Source organism: Crinia signifera, chromosome 5 (genome assembly GCF_055691185.1).
Source record: "Crinia signifera chromosome 5, ASM5569118v1, whole genome shotgun sequence".
Taxonomy (NCBI): Eukaryota; Metazoa; Chordata; class Amphibia; order Anura; family Myobatrachidae; genus Crinia; species Crinia signifera.
The window spans coordinates 123,376,543-123,398,010 of record NC_139221.1 but is presented as its reverse complement, the minus strand read 5'-3'; the positions used below and the strand labels follow the sequence as shown (position 1 = coordinate 123,398,010).

The following is a 21,468-nucleotide window of genomic DNA, read 5'->3' as shown; positions in this document are numbered from 1 at the left end:
CCCTCCACTTTCCAGGTGTGATATTTGCTGCATTTCATTTCGCACCCATCGGGGGATGCTCCGCCACAATGCTGTAATCCACAAGCTGCTGCCCAGAGATCAGTCAGGAAAACCTTATATTCAGAACAACCCCTCCATCCCAGCTGGCTTTAATGACTTGGGCTTTACTGACTTCTCTTGCAAAAAGTTCCCTATTATTTCTCAGGTACATAAAGTTAATGTTCTGCAAATTCCTTAATATTCAATGGAGATTCGCACTGCGCTGCACCTAGGGGAGGAATCGGGAAGGGGATGATGGAGGGGGTGAGCAGTATTGAGAAAGTGTGGGAAAACTGGTACAGGGGTGGGTAGGAGCGGGTTGGGGGGGGGGATTGATCAGTGCTGCTTAGTGGTAAATGTAGAACACTATGAATTGCTCACTTTTATAAAAGAATGGGTTAATTAAAATCAATAGGTGTTTATTTCCTCAATGAATGCTAATAATGACCATGTCAGTTTAGATCCAGTTTACTTCACTGGATCTCCTGTCTCAAACAGGAGGGTCAACGCAGTGTTACTCAGGGGGGACCTGCAAGAGGTGTAAGGTAATCTTTTAGGGATACCTTTTTCCCATAGGTTCCTCACCTGGATGGGTCCATGTCATAGGTGCTTCTATAATGGGTGCCAGAGGCAGGACTCTGATAGGCAAGGGGGCCCCTCTCATCCCCTGCGAGTTTAAATCCATTAATTGAAAGCCATCAAAATTATGTGTTCCACCTCTCTCTCTCTCTCTCTCTCTCTCTCTCTTTCTTTCTTTCTTTCTTTCTTTCTTTCTTTCTTTCTCTCTCTTTCCATAACAAAGGGGGGCACCAATATACATCTTGCCTCCGAGCAACTGGGACAAACTTACGCCACTGATGGGTGCAGCGTGCAACACACTGCAGTGCAGTGTGTTGCACGCTGCACCCATCAGTGGCGTAAGTTTGGCGAGAGAGAGAGGTGGAACACATCATTTTGATGGCGTTCAATTAATGTGACTGCACTCATCTTTTAATATTTACCTTTACGGAGTCAGCGGCAAAAATCACAGGCAAGATTGCTGCTGTGCGTGCACAATAGTGAAGTGGATGCCATGTGTACGGGGACCTGCGCATGTGCAACAGACTCTAGCACAGTGCCAGAGTCTAATGAACCGTGGAGAGGAGGGGGACCACCCAAAGTTCCTCCTCCTCTGTTAAAACACCACTAGTCCATGTCCACATATGAGCAGTTGATTAAAATGTAAAGATTGAGGTCATTAATGCACTCGCAAAGTGACACTAAAGAGCACTGGTAAGAATATACTGGTAAATATGCAATGTGATGCTACTTGGGAAGATTGTAATAAGCTCAACCCACCTGTCATTTAGTGCATTATAAGGCATTTGCTAAGTTTTATATCCAATTTTATTTCCAGGAAATGTATTACTAATTGCTTGAACATCGGGAGAAGAGCTAATCTCAGGGAGGAGGCTCTGACAGAAATGCCGGGTTTCTTGCACTAAGCTGCTGTTTTTAGGGGGGGGAAATACAAAAGGAAGATGGTCAGCTGTGTGTTTTTGTGCAGTAGGCTGGATGGAGAGTATCACAGTGAGACATGCAATGCTCTTTGGGTTTCTATAGCAGTAAAGGGCTTATCATTCTAATCCCCAGTTCACAAGGCTTTAAATGGCATGTGGAGGAAAAAAAAAACTGGTCTGCCCTTAGACCCAGATAGATGTTAACTCGTCCACAGCCAGAAGATACAGTTAATATAATAATCTCCCATCCTTCTACTTTATACCAGTATGTGGATAAGGAAGACTACTCCAACAACCATTGTCTTCAATTCCTTAGCATGCCAGTCACATGATGATGTAGTAAATAAGAATATTAATTTGCTCACTGCAATCCTTCTTCTTTTTTTTTTCCCTTTTGACTTTTGTGTATGCCATATATTAGGTCTCAGTAGCTCAGACTGGTTGTTAATGTTATATTCCTTTTTTTTTTTTTTTTTTTTTAGTTTTCTTTAACTTTTGCCAGTTTATATAGAGTTACTAATTTATTTGTACAACTTTCTCCTTTTTCTTTCATGCTCATGGGGATAGGCTTGGTGTGAAACCAACTTACGAAGATGCATCAGCGAAATGCATAGTTTCATATGCGAAACCTGCAACAAGGCATTCCCGATGCCTTCAGCTCTAAAGCTGCACATGGAAACCCACAAAGATGGTCCGTTTAACAACAAACACAACATCGAAAACTCAGTTAAGGAGGGCCAAGACCAGAAAGCTTTTATGGCAGCCTTGGGCCTGCAGCATACCAAAGACATCAAGCCTGTCAGTCAGGAAGATGATACAATGGACTGTTTCCAGGCCATGCATATAGAAGTTCTGAAGAGTAACCTACCTCATGAGCTTGGTAGCAACACAACTATGCTAAAGTTATCCCCGATGGAGGCACCATCTGTAAGTGGGACATTTTCTGTCCTGCCACCAACAAGAGAAAGCATGAAATTTCTTTCACTGCAGCCTTTCCAGAAAGGCTTTACTGTACAACCTGACAGCAGCATTGTGGTGAAACCCTTCTCTGGAGAGCTGGCAGATATTCAGCAAATATTAAAGATGGCTACTTCAGCACCATCCCAAATTAGTCTTCCACCTTTGTCAAAAAGTTCTCCTGCTGTTCTCAAGCATATGCCACCTTTGAAGCCAAAACCACCAGTAACTCCCCGTACAGTTGTTGCTGCCTCTACACCCCCAGCTATTGCTACCACTCAGCAGTCATCTCCAGGCTGTATCAGTCCAAGTCTTCCTCCCCCACCTATAAGAATGATCAAGAATACTGTGGAATCTGCTACCAGCGCCATTTATTTGCAATCCAGGTCTGGAATCAACAGTAGCTCCTCTGCTAAGAATACTCAACTCCCCAACTATAATTCAGTGAGTCAACGAGATCTAAAAACCCAAGTAGAACAGGACAGTATTATAGAAGCATTCATGCCTTTAGATTTGGAGGCTAAGATCAAACAAGAAGTAGCAGAAGGGGATTTTAAATCAATTATCTCTGGATCAAACAGCAAAAAAACAACCCAGTCTAAGAAAGTATTCTACCCTTGCCGTTTTTGTGATCAGGTATTCACATACTCTGGTGTTTTGCGGGCACATATACGTACTCATTTGGGAATATCACCTTATCAGTGTAACATATGCGATTATATTGCAGCGGACAAAGCCGCACTAATACGACACTTAAGAACACACAGTGGTGAAAGGCCATACATCTGTAAAATTTGCCAGTATCCTTTTACTGTTAAAGCAAACTGTGAGAGACACCTCCGTAAGAAGCATCTCAAGGTTACCAGGAAGGATATTGAAAAGAACATTGACTACGTATCCACAAACACAACTGAAATGGTGGATGCTCTATGCTCTCCGGACACCGTTTGCAAGTGCTGTGGAGAGGACTTAAAGAGTTACCGTGCACTGCATATACACATGAGGAGTCACGCCAACCTTCAGAAAAAGAAGCTATTTGAATGCAAAGAGTGTGGCACAGCCTTTTCTGCCAAAAGAAACTGCATTCACCACATACTTAAGCAGCACCAGTATGTACAAGAGAAGGAAATAGAGAAGCACATATTGTTTAGGGCCTGTAGTCCACAGCTTAGTAGATCAAACACTCCACCTTTGGAAGATAGCACTTACCGCAATCTGAAACCTACCACATCTTACCTGGAAGCACAGAATGGCTTTCTTCATGGCAGCAATTCTGCTTTCCCTCTAAAACTTGAACCTTCTGCCAGCTTTCCTCTGGACCTTGATGAGCCCTTGGACTTTTCTCAAAAGAACAAAAATCCAAGTGGGTTCTCTGTAAAGGAGGAGAATAACTACAACTCTGATGTCTGTTTTGACTCCTCCTTGGAACCCATTGACCTCTCTATACCTAAATATGCAAAACAGGGAAAAGAAAAGGCTCAATTTCAGACAAAGACACATGAGCAAATATGTAGCCCTGTAAGCCAACTCTTTACTTGTCAGCCAAGCCCACTCCCCTTAAGTGCCAATGAGATCCTGGAAAAAGCTGCAGCTATTACACATTCCAAACCAGTAAAAACCCCGGTGCATTTGACTGTCCCGATCATTTCTCCTGCTGTTCTTGGAAGTGCAACTATGCTTCGGCCTTTAAGGCCTAAACCACCTCCACTATTGCCAAAGCCTCCAGTCTCTAAAGAGCTGCCACCCTTAGCTTCCATTGCACAGATCATTTCTTCTGTGTCTTCTGCTTCTACTTTACTAAAAACTGATATTGCAACAAATACTTTTCAGGTCTCTGCCAACAATTTAAACACTGCTGAAAAAGTCGGGGCTTCCAAATCCAAGATGACCATACACCACAAGGAACCCACACTTTCCGATGATGCCCCCCACACTGCTGCAAGCTCTACAAGCCCATCCGACATCTCCACTTCTGCTGCTTTAGTCATAGGCGCAAAGAAAAGGGGTAGAAAAAAAGGAACAAAAAATAAACCGAAGATAGCTGCTGGTGTAGATCTTGAATCGAGTGGTGAATTTGCAAGTGTTGAGAAGATGCTGGCCACAACAGACACTAATAAGTTCAGTCCTTATCTGCAGTCTACCGAACACCTTAAAGATGCTGTGGAAAGAAATGGTACAAGTGATGACGAGCGAGATAGCGGTGAAGATAGAAGGGGAAAGCGAAACTCCTACTCCAATTCCTTGCAAAAAATAACCTGTCCGTACTGTCCTCGTGTTTTTCCATGGGCAAGCTCCCTGCAGAGACATATGTTGACTCACACAGGTAAGACAGTCTGGGCAGTTTTTTCATATAATGTATAGCCAAAGTGTTCCGGTCACCTAATGTGATTTTATCATTCTTTTAAAACCTTATCTGTTCCAAACATGCTATTTGTTGCATAAGTGCTTCTCTTAGTCAGTATTTTCACTTATCTTTTAGTTCTATTTTAGAGCTTTGGGCCCTTTTTCTTTTTTAAATGCATGTATATGGAAGTAAAGTTATACTGTATAAGCAACCCAAGTAGTTTTTTATTTTTATTTTTTTACTTTACTTCATCCTATATGAATCCTCAGTTTTCTTTTCAAAGCCCCATTCTTTCCAGGTTTTTTTTTTTTTTTATGCCATTGTTTTGATGTTGTTTATATTTACATTAGTATTTAAGGGTGCATTAATTGAAAATGCAAAAAGGAAATGCGCTGAAATGTTTGTGTGTGTTCAGTAATGTCTGGCTATTTATTAAATTGATGTCGCACAACGGCAGTTCTCCTTTGAATTTGGGGAGTTTATTGAGATGTGGTTGAAGTTGTTTCCTGATGCACAAAGTATCAATTTTCTGGTACTTTGCGTATGCACAGGACTCATTCTGAACATGCGCAAATGGGTCCTGCAACACAGTACTGTGAAAATTGAAGAGTATCACCATCGTTTAGGAGAAGGGAAGAGCCCAGGGATCACGTGGTTGCACAGAGATTTCCTGACCTCTGTGACTGGCTTGTGCCATAAGCTGCCCAATGGTGAGGAAGTGAATCAGTGCTGCATACTAGCATGCAGCTCGGATCAGTACTGCAGTAGGAGGCGTTATCTTGTACTTGACGCCTGCTGCCGCATTACCATACTGGGCTACATTACCACATCTGAATTGTGTCGTCGTCGTTCCCCCCCCCCCCCCTCCCTGTGTATTTGCGAAGATGTTGCAAGCAGTCAATCATTTTAAAATACCAAATATATCCCATAGTATTATTGGCATTTGTGCTAACCTACTTTATTATAGATGGCGAGAAATAAATTTACTAATAATAGGATTGCTTTTTTTAATTTAACAGCCTCTCCAACTTTTTTACCTGAGAAAAGTTGTTAGTATATGTGTACAGTTCCCACATTGTACACTGAGGAATACATATGTACCGAACATCAGTTCATTCATACTATGCACACTTTACACAGCCTAATCTTAACAGCTGAAAAACTTCCTGACATTTCATGGCCATTAATGGAGACTCACAAGCACCTGTTAATGTCATACGTTTTCTTTAGAATTCAAATGTTCTGCGATCACCGATGCGGTGTGCAAGATTGTGTTGTTGCAGACAACTTTGTGGTTACAGATTGCACAAGTAAACAGCTGAACTAGTAGATTTGGTGAGCTCCAAATTGCAGCTTATCAATGTGCCTTTTAGATGAAACGAAACAAAAATGATCAGGGTGATCTGCAAATGAATAACAAGAGACCTGTAGAGGTGCCATCCATTTATAAAAGAGTTATTATTTTTATCTAAATGTGCATTAATTTTATCGTTCCTTTAGAATGTTCTGTCTTGTGCTATCCATTTCCTCTTGACCTATGTGATCTATTCCATGTTGTTACTTCCTCTGCCAAACAGCATGGTATTTGTGTCACTCTGCAAGAGAGAGTACATCAATTTTATTCAGCATAAAAATCTCTACAATCTATTTTTCTTTTTCATATTTATGCCAATAAGCCACCTGCAAAACCTTAGAGCTTTAAAAGCTAATTATAATAATTTAAGGAACACGTTCATCCTGAACATATACCTGTTTGACATCTTATGTAAAACAAACAGAACTACTGGCAATCACATCTGATTCAATTCTAACACAGCTTTTCCATGTTCCCGAGGAACAAGGAAAGGCCTGGATATCTATGTAATTAGGCAAAGTGGGGTCACATGACAGCTTGGAAGTAAGGCTTGGTCCATGCAATCTCCTAATGCAGATTTAGCTGTTAATTAGCAGCAAAACGAACAACTTGAGGCAGATTAAAAGCAGAGTGGGTGATCATTATAATGCCGCTTTTGTGTCCAGCCTAGAGAGGCTCTCTTGTTCTAAAAGATATTCTTGCTTCCCCTTTTCCCTCCTCTGCTGCCTCTACCCACATCACTCCTGACTTCTGTGCCCTATAGTTCCCATCATAATAGACCAGCTTGCATATGCCTCCTGAATTGAATCTGTTCCTATATAATGACCTTGAGCTTGGTGATTGTTTTAAAATGAAAGCAAAATAGCAAGTCGGGTAAACACTTTTTTTTTTTTTTTCCTGCTTCAGGTCAGAAGCCCTATCCCTGTGCTCAGTGCGATGCCTTCTTTTCTACCAAATCTAACTGCGAGCGCCATCTCCTACGCAAACACGGAGTTGCCAATCTCTCCTTAAGAAGAAACGGTCTAATGGCCCAGTCTAAGGAAAGTGATGCTGGATCTCATGATAGCACAGGTAGCACAATCAGCTTATTCCTACTTGTGGCTGTAGGGCTTCATAGTGTTGTGTGTCGTTATTACTGTGATGCAGAATGTCCATCAAATGACCAAGGTGCCTGCTCATTGGTGCTCTCAGTGTCAGAATAGGGCATTTGGATGGTTTGCAGGTTTATAAAACATAGCATTCACCCTAAAATTACTCAGAATTAAAAAAACAAAATACTTCTGCATAAAATACTTTTTTTGTAGATATGTTTATCACAAAAAGTATTTCATAAGCCTATTTTTGCGCTTTTTTTACCATTGTACCTGAAGCGATGTTGGCATGTGCTGGGGGTGAGCATCTTACTTTTTAGCCTAGCAACTTTGTTATACTAGTATAGTTCCCAAATTCCTTTTTTTTGGGGGGGGTATCTCTCTATAACCTGTTCAGTTAGGCATTAGAGCAGGGTTCACCGCAACTTTCTGGGTTTTCCAACAGGGCCAGATTAAGGGTTCCAGTCACCTTAGGCTAATACAGCCCCCACCACCAATTTCTCAGATGGCAGTCACTGTGGGGGTCATGTTTTGAAGTGCATTCCTGAGCTTGGTAAATTGGGCAGCACCATATCTCCCATAGACACCTATGAGGGATGCAGCTGTGGGTGGAAATGGAGGGATTGCAACAGGGATCGGAAATATGTACGGATGTCCCTCTGCCATACATTCGTGATGGGATACTTATTTGTAGTTTACTTCTGAAAACTAGTGTTTTCAGGAATTATGCAGCAAATATACAATGATAAATGGGGATGCTGCACCCGGAGTCCTATCTGCGCGTGTGCTTCCAGGGATTCTAGGAAGGATCCAGTTGGATCCCTCATAGCAGGGGAAGTGTGAAAAAAGCCCATAGGCTTCTATGGGCAACCCGGATTTTAAAATCTAGTTGCCCGCATGTACCGCATTCCGGGCTTGGTGCAAATGGGAGCTGGGTCCAAATCTCAGAAAACGGCATTTTCAGAGGTTTGTCCGCATTTTTTAGATTGATGCATCTCGCCCTCTGGGGGTATTCTGATTAAGTCGGTCCCACATAGGTTTTTATGCGCATGTGTACACAGAAGTCCGTGTGGAGCAACAGGATGGGCAATTTGCATATGGGAACACCCAGTGTTTCATGACCGTTTCCTTGAGAACGTTGGGTGTTCCCGTGCAACTTGTCCCTGAGACTCTGGTGGCGGGCAGCTGATGTCAGGGCGTCCACAGGTCTGAGACACCATAGAGGTGTCTCAGATCTGTAAGTGCTGAAAAAATAATTCCATGGTGGCCAATGATCGAATGATTTCTCCCCGATGATTAGGCAAATAATCCATTGACCATGCAGGCAGCCCTTGGTGGACTCGCACTGCTATGAAATTCGCAGCCGTGTGTGTCCTGTGTATCCCGCAGGTCTACATCTGTACATCTGTCTTGAGGAAGTACTTTCCCCACATGACAATAGTGTTCTCTCCTGTTCCCTTATTTCTGGGAAGCTCTTCGCTTAGAGATGAACCAGGTAGACCTGTACAGATACAGTTAATTAACAAAAAAATCTCCTGACAGGGTGGTACGTGCTTTGTTTGACCCACCCCCCTTAAACCCACCATTGCTGCTGCCTGTCCTATATTTTAACAGACGCAGACTGTGGAAGCCGGAAACTGGGGCATCAGAGAGTAAAGCTGGGTAGACACAACCTGACCACAGCAGCGGTGGCACCAGCTTCGGCAAGTGCATACGTGCTTGCTGAGGTGGGGTGCAATGGCGAGGCCATGTTGCATTTAGGATATCGTTAATAACATCCTCCTTTTTAGTCCTTGTAGGACCGACAGAGGATGCCGCTGACGACCCACAGGAACACACATCCTCAGTGTAGGTACACACAAGACAGTGTGCCAGATATGCTGATCTGCTGGATCAGATGATCTATCATCTAGTGTGTACCCACCTTTACTCACCCGTACATGGTTAAAGACATCCACAAAACAGTGTGTGTGTGTGTCTTTGTCTGTCTGTCTGTCTGTCTGTCTGTCTGTCTGTCATACTTGCCTACCTGACCCTCTCCTTCAGGGAGAAAATTCTCTGTTCCTGCACTTCCCTGGTAATGCATGATTGCCATCACCTGTGGGGAGCTAGGTAGAAGAAAGGTGTTTCACCACAGGTGATGGCAATCATACCTTACCAGGGAAACCCAGGAACAGAGCATTTTCTCCCTGAAGGAGAGGGTCAGGTAGGCAAGTATGATGTGTGTGTACTGTATATGTGGCACTGAAAGTTACCATTCCATTTGGCCTTTTTTTTTTTTTTTGTTATCCATTACTTATAAATGTTTTATTTGTGGTTCTGTTTTTGCAATCTCCAAATGGAAATGAGAATGGACCATAAATTTCACAGCATCATAATGAATACCCTGTTCTCACTGCCGCAAAAACCTGGGTTAATTTCCCGTGTCCTGTCTCAGTGTGAACGGGTGTGAGTGAAATTCCCGGGTGTTATGCCCCGGGAATTACACACAGGTTTTTGCAGGGTTATTTCTGGGTAATACACGGATGTATGGCACTGTGAACAGGCTAGATCCGGGTTTTCTCACAAGATGCAAAAAAGCAAGCTCCTAGCAATGTTATAGATCTGAAAAGGGGTTTCCATCTTAACTAATCCATTAACTAAATCCCCTACCTAGCTAATTTGGTGGGGGTCATTGGAAAACCCCAGCATTCATTGTTTTAGGCCACGTTTTGGCATTCATACAAAGTTGTGACCTTTTGAAAATGAATGTAGCAGGATAGATCTGATGCAGAGACTCCTTATTGAAAGCCGTAAAGCCAGGAACTGTTTTCAGAACAATAAAAAAAAATAGGATACTTGTGTATTATAACGGCGCCCCTTAAGTAGGTAACGTAGTGTCCTATTCAGCATAGTATGGTACTCTAGGATCGCACCGCATGCGATTTGCGTGCAATGCGATTGTATTTGTGCAGTTTCACAGCACCCCTGCCCGCGGTTTGCATCGCACGCAAATCTATTTGATTTCCTGGATAGCGGAAGGTGTTCTAAACGTGGATAGTGGGGGTGTGCTAAATCGCATTGCATTGCATCGCATGCCATTTGAAACTGCATAAGTACTATCGCATGCAAATAAAATGCGATCCCAGCGCCGTACGTAAACTATTTGGGCGCCGTGATAATACACAAGTACCAAAACTAGTATAAAGGTTATTTTACAATGAAAAATGTGTTTAAGAGTAAATGCCTTCCTCCTTCTCCTGGACATATGTATGTTCTATCATCGTGTCGTTAAAAATATTTACCTGCTGTCCAAGGCCTGGCAGGTTCCGAGCCGAAGGTTGTCTGCTGTTACCGAGCTCTCCTAGCAATTGTTTGACTAATATTTGACATTTGATAGGTACAGTTCAGTAAATATTGCTGTGTTCTTTCTAGCACATTACAGTAACCTTTACATATGTGAGGCTGAGTAGCCCAAAGGGGATTATCCATTCAAATAGTTTCCAAGAGGGTTGAATAGGCATTCTTGGCTTGATTATCAAGGTAGAGATCCTATAGTTGTAGAAATTAATGAGAGGGTGGATTCCGTTCTGAGCTATGGCCAAGAGGTCAGGTGATGGCATTTTGCGACAGCATGGCCTGTTCCTACCTACATTGCCCAAACAAAGCGTGCTCATATGTGACTTAATCGTCTTCACCCGCTCCCATGCAAGCTCCCTTTTTTTTTCCAGCTGCAATATTTCCCAATTAGAACATGAGCGCGCTCTCATGATCAGAGCATTTCCTACTCTTTGTTGCATGTCTGCATTTATATGATCTACTGTTGTTAAGCATGTCTCGTTTCCGTAGTCTGATGCTGCGTAGCGGCGTGGTACCTTTCAAATCCATGATGATGATATTCATCATCTTGTATGTGGCTTGCTTTTGGCAATTGAATCATGGATGATTTGCATAGGTAGATCATAACGTTTAGGTACTTGTTTCCTAGTACGGGGCCCGTCGGGTTGATCGCATGCCTTAAGGTTAAGGTACTTAAGGCATGCGATGGACCCGATTTTATGTCAATCACCAGTGTATTTGCCGGTGAAAGAGAAAATCGCGTTGATCGGGTCCATCGCGGCCCATTATAATGGGCCGCGATGCGATCAACGCGATTTTTCCATAGAGAATGTTAAATTATTTTTAAAGTTAAAATCGGGTTGATCAACCGATTTTTACATAGAGAACAATGGGAAATGGGCCAATATGGCCAATTTCTCATTGTATATGGTTAGAAAGTATGGTTTATGCCCCCCCATTGTTAACACCACCCCACTATTGACGACCACCCGAAGCGTAGCGAGCCCACGAGGGGCGGCGGTACGCGTCCTCCGACCTTTTTCATACCCCCACTATCCACGTCGGCGTGAAGTTGATTTTATATAGTGTGGCGAGCGGACGCGTATACCTGTGAAGTTATGCTGCGCTCGCCATGCTTCGGGCTCGGTGTCTCGCTGCGCTCGCCACACTATATAAAATCAACTCCACGCCGAAGTGGATAGTGGGGGTAGGAAAAGGTCGGAGGACGCGTACCGCCGCCCCTCGCGGCCTGGCTGCGCTCGCCACGCTTCGGGTTGGCGTCAATAGTGGGGTGGCATTAACAATGGAGGGCCATTTCACCCATCGGGGGGGGGGGGTTGCTATCAAAATGGGGGTTTGGGGGCTTTTTACATTGAATTCAATGTAAAATTGGGTCTCAGGGTCCATTTTACATTGATTCCAATGTAAAAATCGGGTCGATCGCATCGCATGCGATTTGGTTGGCATGCGATGCGATCGACGCAATTTTTCCGACCCGATCAATACAATTAAAATCGTGGACACCGTGCTAGGAAACAAGTACCAACGTTTATATACAGTAAGGTGATACATGAGAGGTGAAGGAGAGAACTTGGTTCCACAACTACCTCTCTATAGAGGATTGGGGCCGCTGGCTGGCTGAGACTGATGCAGGGATTAAGCTTTGCTATGAAATGTTATAGCTTGGGGTTGGCTGTGTAACCCACAATGAAGAACAATAAATTCACCATAACTATAGATAATTTTGTATTTCTACAATATCCCCAATATACTTAATCACCAAATAAAAAATTACCTAGAGGTATTGAGCTAAAGCCACATGCAACTAATGTAAAAGGTGGGAGGAAAGCTGACAATCCTATATATGGCTTTTACTTTACTATGTTTTCCTATAGCCAAGCATTTATACATTGCGCTTGTTGTCTGCTTACATAATTTGCATGCTTCTATTGTTTTTGTTGCACACAAATTTATTGTTAAAGGAAAACCCAGGGGTGTTGGGGCAGTGGAGGGTTCAAGCTTGGTATAAAAAAAGTTTCTAATAAGTTTGTATTTCTGTGTAAATGAATGTAACCAAGCATATTGTGAGTTGCATTGTTCTAAATTTCTATATTCCTTTACAGACAGTCAGTCTGATGCAGACTTGTCTGCCGCAGAAGTGGATGTGTTAGATCTAACATCCAGGGAAAGGGATATTTCGGAAGCAATTCCACTCCAGGATGGCGAGCAGATATCCAGAAGCACAGAATCTGATGCACTGACTCTAGACCAGGAGAACAACCAACCAGAAAGAGATGAGGAGCTGGAGGATGATACTGTTAGCAACAAAAGCCTTGATCTCAATTTTGCAAGCAAGCTGATCGATTTTAAACTGTCCGCCAGTGAACAAGCATCCAGCAACTCTTGCGATGTCTGTGGGAAAACGTTCAAGTTTGCTGCTACTTTAGGCAGACACAGGAAGGCACATTCATGTGTAAGCAAGGGACATGAGAAAAGCAGCGAGCAAGAGTGCAGGGAGTCACCAGTACCTGACTGCAATACAAATAATCACATCACTTCTGGGGAGGATGGAAGCCAGGAAGAGGAGCTCCCCGTTGACTTAAAAATGTCCAAATCTCCTGTGGAGAGTGAAGCGTCTGGACAGGGGAAAGGAGAGGGCGAAGCGATCTCCGAAGACAGAATGGAGAAATCATTAGATAAAAGTGATGACGACAAGGACTCCAAATCCGAGACAAAGGGGACAAAGGCAGACAAAAGAAAGAAGATATGTACAGTCTGTAGCAAGCGTTTCTGGTCCCTTCAGGATCTCACAAGGCACATGAGATCTCACACAGGTCAGTTATGGCATGTACTCTGCAGCTTTGACACACTGTTGTACTCGGTAGTACTTTATACACTGCACAGATGAGCACAGTATAAGCATTTACTGCAACTGGGTATTAGTGGTTGTTTTATAGCATTGTGGCAAAAATGAATGGAAATGTTTTGTACTCCATTTATTCCACGTTCACTGCAAGCTGGCTACAGATGTAACACTGTCATCTTTAACGTCTGCTCCTAACATGTATTGTCATTGGTAGTGTTTTCCATACGGGGGCTTATTTTATTTACATTTCTTTTATTTATCTTCTAGGTGAGAGACCGTACAAGTGCCAGACGTGTGAGCGCACTTTTACTCTCAAGCACAGCCTGGTTCGCCATCAGCGAATTCATCAGAAAGTAAAAGATATGAAGAGTCAGGGGAAGGACAGCGACAGGGAAGAGCGACAACTGAGGGGAGAGGAGGACAGCGACGCAGAGTCCATGCAGAGCAGCACACACCACATATCTGAAAATGAATATGATACACCAACAAGTCTTAACAGCCACTCTGTAACTAGAAGCAAGAAAAAGCTTTCCTCAAATGTGGCTACTGAGGAATCATCTCAAAACAATGAAGCTGCCTCTGGAAGAAGCACCCCGGTGCAGGCTGTAGGTGAGGTGGAAGTAAAGGATACAGACAGTGGTAGGAGCTCTGACCGTAAAACCCTACAAGGTTCCAGCAAGGAGTCTGAAAAACCTACTATAAATAACATGCTTCTAACCTCAGAGGGCTCCCAGCCTCCCGTAGGGACAAAATGAGCCAGGGATAGGGCGCGTCTCTCATCAATTGCTAAGACCGCATCATAATTACACTTGATCTTTTTAAAATCGTTTTCTATAGCTGAAGGTGATTGTGGCAGGCCATACCATGTGCCATAACCTTTCAGTCCTAAAACAAAAAACAAACAAACTTCATATGGATTTTGAGTGCCTTACTACTTTATTATGTCTTTTTGGTATCACTTTTTTTTTTCTATATTCAGTTTTGTACGTAAAAGAAGAAATTACAAAGAGGACCTTTTTCCAGTTAAAGATTGAAAAATATATTTTTTCTTTGCATTGGAAAGCTTGTTCCTGTACACCAATCACGGTCTATCCAGAGGTGGACACTTAAGGTTGTGGAAAAAAGCCATTCAGTACTGCAGCCAATAACTGGAAGAAACACATGCACATGCAGGGAAGGTTATACAAGACCTTTCGATAGTTCCATGCACCGCTCCGAGTCTTGCATTTGAAAGTAGCTGGATAAAAATATTCACCAAACATATGGCAGTAGCCATAATCCAGGAAATAAATATTTTGGACTTCACAACTTGATTGTATACAAAAGGGGTTGATTCAGCTGTTTGCGCCCAATGAGTAGATGTGGCTATATGCTGCACTTAACAGTCTTGCAGATTTTTGTTTGCATCCCTATGGGACTACATACAAGAGGATCAGGCCATTTGGGGGGGGGGGGGGGGCAATTTGGCTGCTATTGTCTTGTGTTTCAACGTTCTTACAACAGCAAGCAACCCCCCACCCCTTCCCGTCTGTGGGGGCGAGATAATTGTATCAACCCCAAAGTGTCTGAATGGTGTTAAAATTGAGTAGTTGTTCTACCTCGGATAAACACATATACAAGAGGATTCAGCAGAAACATTACAACCAGTGGAACTATATACCCTGCCTGCATCTTGATTCCGTTTGCTTGAATTCAACCGCTTACTAGTCTCTGCATTTTGCAGATCCGTTTGGGCAATATTTGCCTTTTCAAACTTTACCAAGTAACTTTTTGGAATCCTGGTATTAATAAATATGTATAAATATAAACTTTTGCTTTTTTCAAATGCTAGCCTTGGGCAGTTCTCTTGCATTGCACCATTCCAGCTCTGTTCTCAGTGAAAACAGAGGCTTGTGCTCAGTAGGGGGCAAACCCAAACTTTCATGTATCCTGCCACGGAGGGCAGCAGGGGACAGAGGTGGACTGTGATTACAAGCATAGAGTACTGTCTTCCAGTATCCAATGCCTTAACTTCATGCCATGATTATTCTGTTTTAGGCAGAAGTGTACTACTGGTGATTAAAAGCAAGGAAGCTAATATACAGTCTGTACTATGGCGCTTGAAGATGAGCCGGTTTAAAAAAAATGGTGTGTTATGTATATGTATATAACAAAAAATGAAATATTATATATAATATATATGCAAATATATACATATTAAATGTATGTATGTGTATATGTATTAGTGTGTATGTTGGGTATGTAAGTGTGCATATGTATATTTTGGATATATATCTACATACGTAGATACAAATCTTTGAATATATATATATTAGTACTCTACTGTAACTGTGCAATTTGTTCTCCCGGTTTGTTGCAATCTCCAGGACTTAGAACGTGAAGGTATATTTACCATTACTGTGTATTACTGGTTATGTGCTTCCCTCTAGACCTTTCTTGAATGTACAGTTTATTAGTTATATAAATACATTTCGGATTATCTCCAAATATATCACAGCCTATTCATACGTTCCTCTCCAGCTAGAACCTGCACATTTCAGTTCACATTGTGATTTTTATTCATGTAACTGTAAGAGGATTTCACAAACAGATTGCAAAGATTGAACATTTGACTGGTCTGTATTTAGAGGGAAGCATCTTATCATTCATGCCATTTCCATATACTCTGCCACATTGCAAAGCCTAGAGACTATGCAGAGGTGAAACCGGGATCATTCAGTACAACACTGTCACAGTATCTGTGTAATGCCTGACAATCAGCTGGATGACCAGTGTAACAGAGCAGCAGCGAACGCCTTTCTGAATTAAATGTAAACTAATATATTTCTTTATGGGATGAGCAGTGCAAATTTAGCACACATATTACTATGTCTGGTGAGTGATTTATAATCTGAAACAATGATTCCTTCAAAATGATTATTATATATATTTTTTACAAATACTCTGATCAATCAATATTGGGACATCCGTGCATTTTGGTCCTTTCATTTTGAGTTCTGTAGATCTGCAGATCCCTTATGTTACACACTTCACTGTAAAGTGAGGTATCACAACTGAACAACCGGACAGAAAAGTGGGACATTTATTAGCAATAATCAAAATGGAGTGAAAGCTTTATTTAATTGTATGTGTATATTTCTAGGTCTGTATCTTTTTTTTTTTTTTTTTTCACGAAATACAAATGTCAATGATTTGAAACGATCTGTCCCCATGCTGTTTGTGTCCTTTTCTGATATTATACTGTGAAATATATGCCATGATTGAACTCTGGGTGAATCTTAGATTTTGCTTGCATTTTCGGCTAATTGTGTCCTTTTTCTTTTTTTTTTTTTTCTTCTCCTCTCAGGTCTTTGACTGAATTTTCTGAATATATTTTATCTTTGCCATTTTCAAATTAACTGCAAATTTTATTTACAATTTTAAGGTTATGAAATCACTACAATAAGCACTTGACTGTGAATGCAATATAGGCCCCATCACATAGTTCTGATGATATAGCTGGGATGATAACCGAATTCCAATATCGCAATGATTTTCTTTTTTTCTCCTTTTCTCTGTCTGTATGAACAACCCATTTAGGAAACCTAAAACTATGGTGAAACTGTAGACATTCATATTTTTCTAAAGGGAACTTAAACTGCTGCTATGCAATATGTACAAGACTGGTCTATGCCACATGAACAGAGAATCACTTCTTTTGGTACTTGTTTTCCCTCTTGTTATTTAGCTGTATAGTACTTCCAAATTCAAAATGAAAAGCTGTTCTGTATCAAACAATCTAAGCAATAAAATTGTTATATTTAAATTGAAAGACAGCAGACTTCCTTTCTTGTGTACAGTTTATCTGTCTCTGAGCACACACATGCGCAATCCTGGACCACATGACCAGCATGCGCATTTCATTCCACCATGAGCACAAGCAGCGCTCTGCTCACACGCTGCCCAATTTACACAGTGCTACATGATTAAAAATGCTCCGTGTCTGTTGGACCCACAGAAACGGCGCTCTGTCACCCCGACCCCCTCCCTCAGTCAGTGCGCTAGTACAGGAGAATTACTCCTTGCTGCCAGTGTCTCCGCAGGTGCTGGGCACAGGAACTCTCCACTCAAACAAGGGAAGTCACCGCAGATGTGAAACTGAAATGGAACAATGGAGCGGGTGTGCTGGATAAGTGCCCTCTCCTCCCTGCACATATCCTGTATGTTAAATAGCTTCATACTTTTAAACCACCCAGGTGTGCTGTGCTTTCTGCCGGTCCCCACAAACTTTGTCTGCCCTCTGCCCCTCAGGAGGGGAATCCCGGGATTTACATTATTTCAATCCCAAATTCCGGGATTTAAACCACTTCCCAACCACAGCAGGGCAGAAGCTGCTGCAGCAGCCAAAGCAAGTCTCAAACTATCCACTTTCCCTTCCCAACCACAGCAGGGCAGAAACTGCTGCAGCAGCAAGAACAAGTCTCAACTATTCACCTTCCCAACCACAGCTGGATAGGAGCTGCTGCAGCAGCCAAAGCAAGTCTTCAACTATCCACTTTCCCTACCCAACCTCAGCAAGGCAGGAGCTACTGCAGTAGGTACAGAAGATTCTGAAAACTCTCCATTATACCCCTTTCAGACAGAAAAATATGAAATACCCAGGTATTTCCCGAATACAAAAACCCAGGTAAGACTCAGCTAAAAGCTGTGACCCCCCTCCCCCTTTCACACAGCATGAAAAACCTGGGTATTTCCTCGCATGGGATCGATCTCGCATGGATTTCACAACCATATGTAGTCTTCGATTCACAGACCACTCTGCCGATGAATCGCTTATTTATTTCAGTTTGACAAGTTTTGTAAAGTGAAAATGTTTTTCCTTTTAATGGACCCTTATAGGCTTTTAAGGATCCACTTAAGGGAGTCTGTCTGTGTTGTATTCAGAGAGTCATAAGATTTCCAATGACCTATCACAATGCAGGAAAACAACAGAAATAGCATGGACTCGTGACAGCTTGTCTGATTTAAACCCATTTTTCAACTTAGATTGGTAGATGATATGGTAGTGTGCAAAGTTGGAAGACGATTAGTTAAAGAGAGTTATCGTGGAACATCCATACACACAAACATCGTTCAATTATACTTTTTTGTAGATTATAGCAATTTCCTAAAGTTAAAACATAAATTATGTGGCTCTGACTTCCTTAAATGCCCCACAGCCTCCTTTATGGAAATAGTCAAAGGATCCAGTAATATTTGTCCCTCATGGCCATGAGTTTTAATTATTCATTTGTAAAGTTACCACTTTTTCCACTTTTTAGCGCTTTGTGGTTGTCTCTGTGTAGTGTACACACTACAGGCTAGGCAGCACTATGTGCAGGGAGATGCCACCACTGCACAGTGTTTACAATTTAAACAAAGATGGCCGCTGTCTCCCAAAGGAAAGCAGCTTGTTGGGAACAATTCTACACATGTGCTAACCAGACTAGAAACGGAAGAAACCACTGAGATACACATCTTAATGCTTATTACCATATACAATGTGGTTGAGACATTGGGACTAATTCAGTCTTGTCCTAATTCAGACTTGGACCCTATTACATTTGCCCCACTTGCAGTGCACATGATTTTGCCCATTTTGAGAACAAATTTGACCTGCAATCAGATTTTAATTAGGCCCAAAGAACACAACGATTTTTTGAATCCTATCTCTTGGACACCCACCTAAATAACATTTACCAGCCAAATACATGAGGGGAGATGCTCACCCCTATATACACCAGGACCCTTGGAGACACCTTAGCGACAGGCAAACCAGAAGTTCTGTCCAACACCTGATGGAGGTTTTTTATTAGAGTTCCTAAAAGTTCTTGATTACACCTTTTGTTGGTCTTCCCTAATTTAAATCACAAATTCCACACAGATTTCTATTGCATGATTGTATAGAACAGGGGTGTCAAACTCAAATTCATCGGGGGCCGCATCAGCAGTTTGGTCGCCCTCAAAGGGCCGGTTGTATCTGTAGGACTATGTGTCCACTCTTTATTATCATAAATTATTGTCACTGCATTCAATTATTACTGTTTTTTGTAATCATGTAAGTAATAACTAGCAGGGAGATTGGCTGGGGGCCTGGGACAGGGCACAGTGACGTGACGTCAGATAGCCCAGCAGGTGACATGGGCCTCTGGGTTCGCAGGACTCTCGCTAGAGTTCTGGACTGGTGGTGACAGTGGGACAGATAATGATAATGACCCTGGACACAGGCAGCCGCACTGCAGATTTGTGGGCTCAGGCTGCGGCTGTGTGCTGCTGGCCTGGCTCTCTGCCTGCCCAGCCACGGACTCTGGAGTGGACAGACTGGTCTGGACAACAAGAGACAACACAACTGTGCCCACCCCACTGCCGAACTTACAGTAAATATACTGAACCAACTGATGCCACTGCTGCGCAGAGCGGCACCACAGGCAGGAGGCAGCTCACCGCCGGGCCGGAGTCCAAGTCCGACAGGCAGCTGCAGCAGTATGCACGTCACGGTGTCACTGGCACTGCTGTCAGGCGGGCGTGTGTTACACATGGCAGCGCCGTAGCCGCTGCCCGCAGGAGGAGCCGGGGAGGAGTCAGGCACGTCACACAGTGACACTAACAAAAAAGAGGGCTTTTTTCCAATCGCACAGGTAGCTGGATAATTATATATGTTGCGTACCCCTTTATTAGATTTTATACTCTCTGAGTATTTATGTTGGGGTGTGCTGCCACTGAGACAGGAATTGAACACAATTTGAAGAGAAAAGAAAAGACTGTCATGAATGTGGCGCACTCGAAATAAAGAAGATTGTTAGTCATAAAAATTAACCTTTAATATTCATTTTTAAAATGGCGACATATAAAAACACAACATACAGGGGTAGAAATGGGGATAAGAGTAAAAAGGAAAAAGAATTTTTCCTGCTTAGTGAACCCCGCTATCCCTTGATTCACTGGTGGGTCTATTATCAATTGGATATTGTGCACGTTACGTATCCTTTATTGTTCTCACTATGGAGTGGTTGTGTACGTGCACTGATATCACAATCCTTATTAATTCGCAAGGTAAGTGAATCCCCTTGAAATTGGATCACATCCAGTTTGATGCGTTTTTTTCCTCAAAATCTCCTGGTGTGTATCAAGTATTTCACAATAAATTGGTTACACCCATCATTGGCTGTGGTTTTTTCTAGAAAATAAGTGGTGTACAAGCAGTAGTCCGACAATGCATATAATGCATGTGCTATAGAGCAGGATTCCCTGTATGCACTCGCCTGCTCCTATAGATAGAGCACACACTGCACTATTATTGGTGCTTTTGAGGCAATTTCAGCCTCAAAAGCACCAATAATAGTGCAGTGTGTGCTCTATCTATAGGAGCAGGCGAGTGCATACAGGGAATCCTGCTCTATAGCACATGCATTATATGCATTGTCGGACTACTGCTTGTACACCACTTATTTTCTAGAAAAAACCACAGCCAATGATGGGTGTAACCAATTTATTGTGAAATACTTGATACACACCAGGAGATTTTGAGGAAAAAAACGCATCAAACTGGATGTGATCCAATTTCAAGGGGATTCACTTACCTTGCGAATTAATAAGGATTGTGATATCAGTGCACGTACACAACCACTCCATAGTGAGAACAATAAAGGATACGTAACGTGCACAATATCCAATTGATAATAGACCCACCAGTGAATCAAGGGATAGCGGGGTTCACTAAGCAGGAAAAAATCTTTTTCCTTTTTACTCTTATCCCCATTTCTACCCCTGTATGTTGTGTTTTTATATGTCGCCATTTTAAAAATGAATATTAAAGGTTAATTTTTATGACTAACAATCTTCTTTATTTCGAGTGCGCCACATTCATGACAGTCTTTTCTTTTCTCTTCAAATTGTGACACTAACAAGTCTGTGTCCACTGTCCTGCCTCCCTCCTCTTCCCAGCGAGCGCCGTGGCGGAGTGACTATGTCACCCGGCTTCC

General features: G+C 42.4%; 1 protein-coding gene across 6 annotated transcripts in view; it reads left to right on the top strand.

Annotated features, from left to right (window-relative positions):
• RREB1 (ras responsive element binding protein 1) overlaps positions 1 to 17,279 on the top strand; it is an 80,861-nt gene extending 63,582 nt beyond the window's left edge. For all 6 annotated transcript variants that reach the window (XM_083187978.1, XM_083187975.1, XM_083187979.1 and 3 more), the window contains 5 exons: positions 16 to 205; positions 2,106 to 4,818; positions 7,100 to 7,264; positions 12,726 to 13,436; positions 13,736 to 17,279. In XM_083187978.1, coding sequence (XP_083044104.1) covers positions 16 to 205; positions 2,106 to 4,818; positions 7,100 to 7,264; positions 12,726 to 13,436; positions 13,736 to 14,223 — 4,267 coding nt within the window. In that variant the 3' untranslated portion in view covers positions 14,224 to 17,279. The remainder of the gene's footprint in view (positions 1 to 15; positions 206 to 2,105; positions 4,819 to 7,099; positions 7,265 to 12,725; positions 13,437 to 13,735) is intronic.
• The last annotated feature ends 4,189 nt before the right edge of the window (positions 17,280 to 21,468 follow it).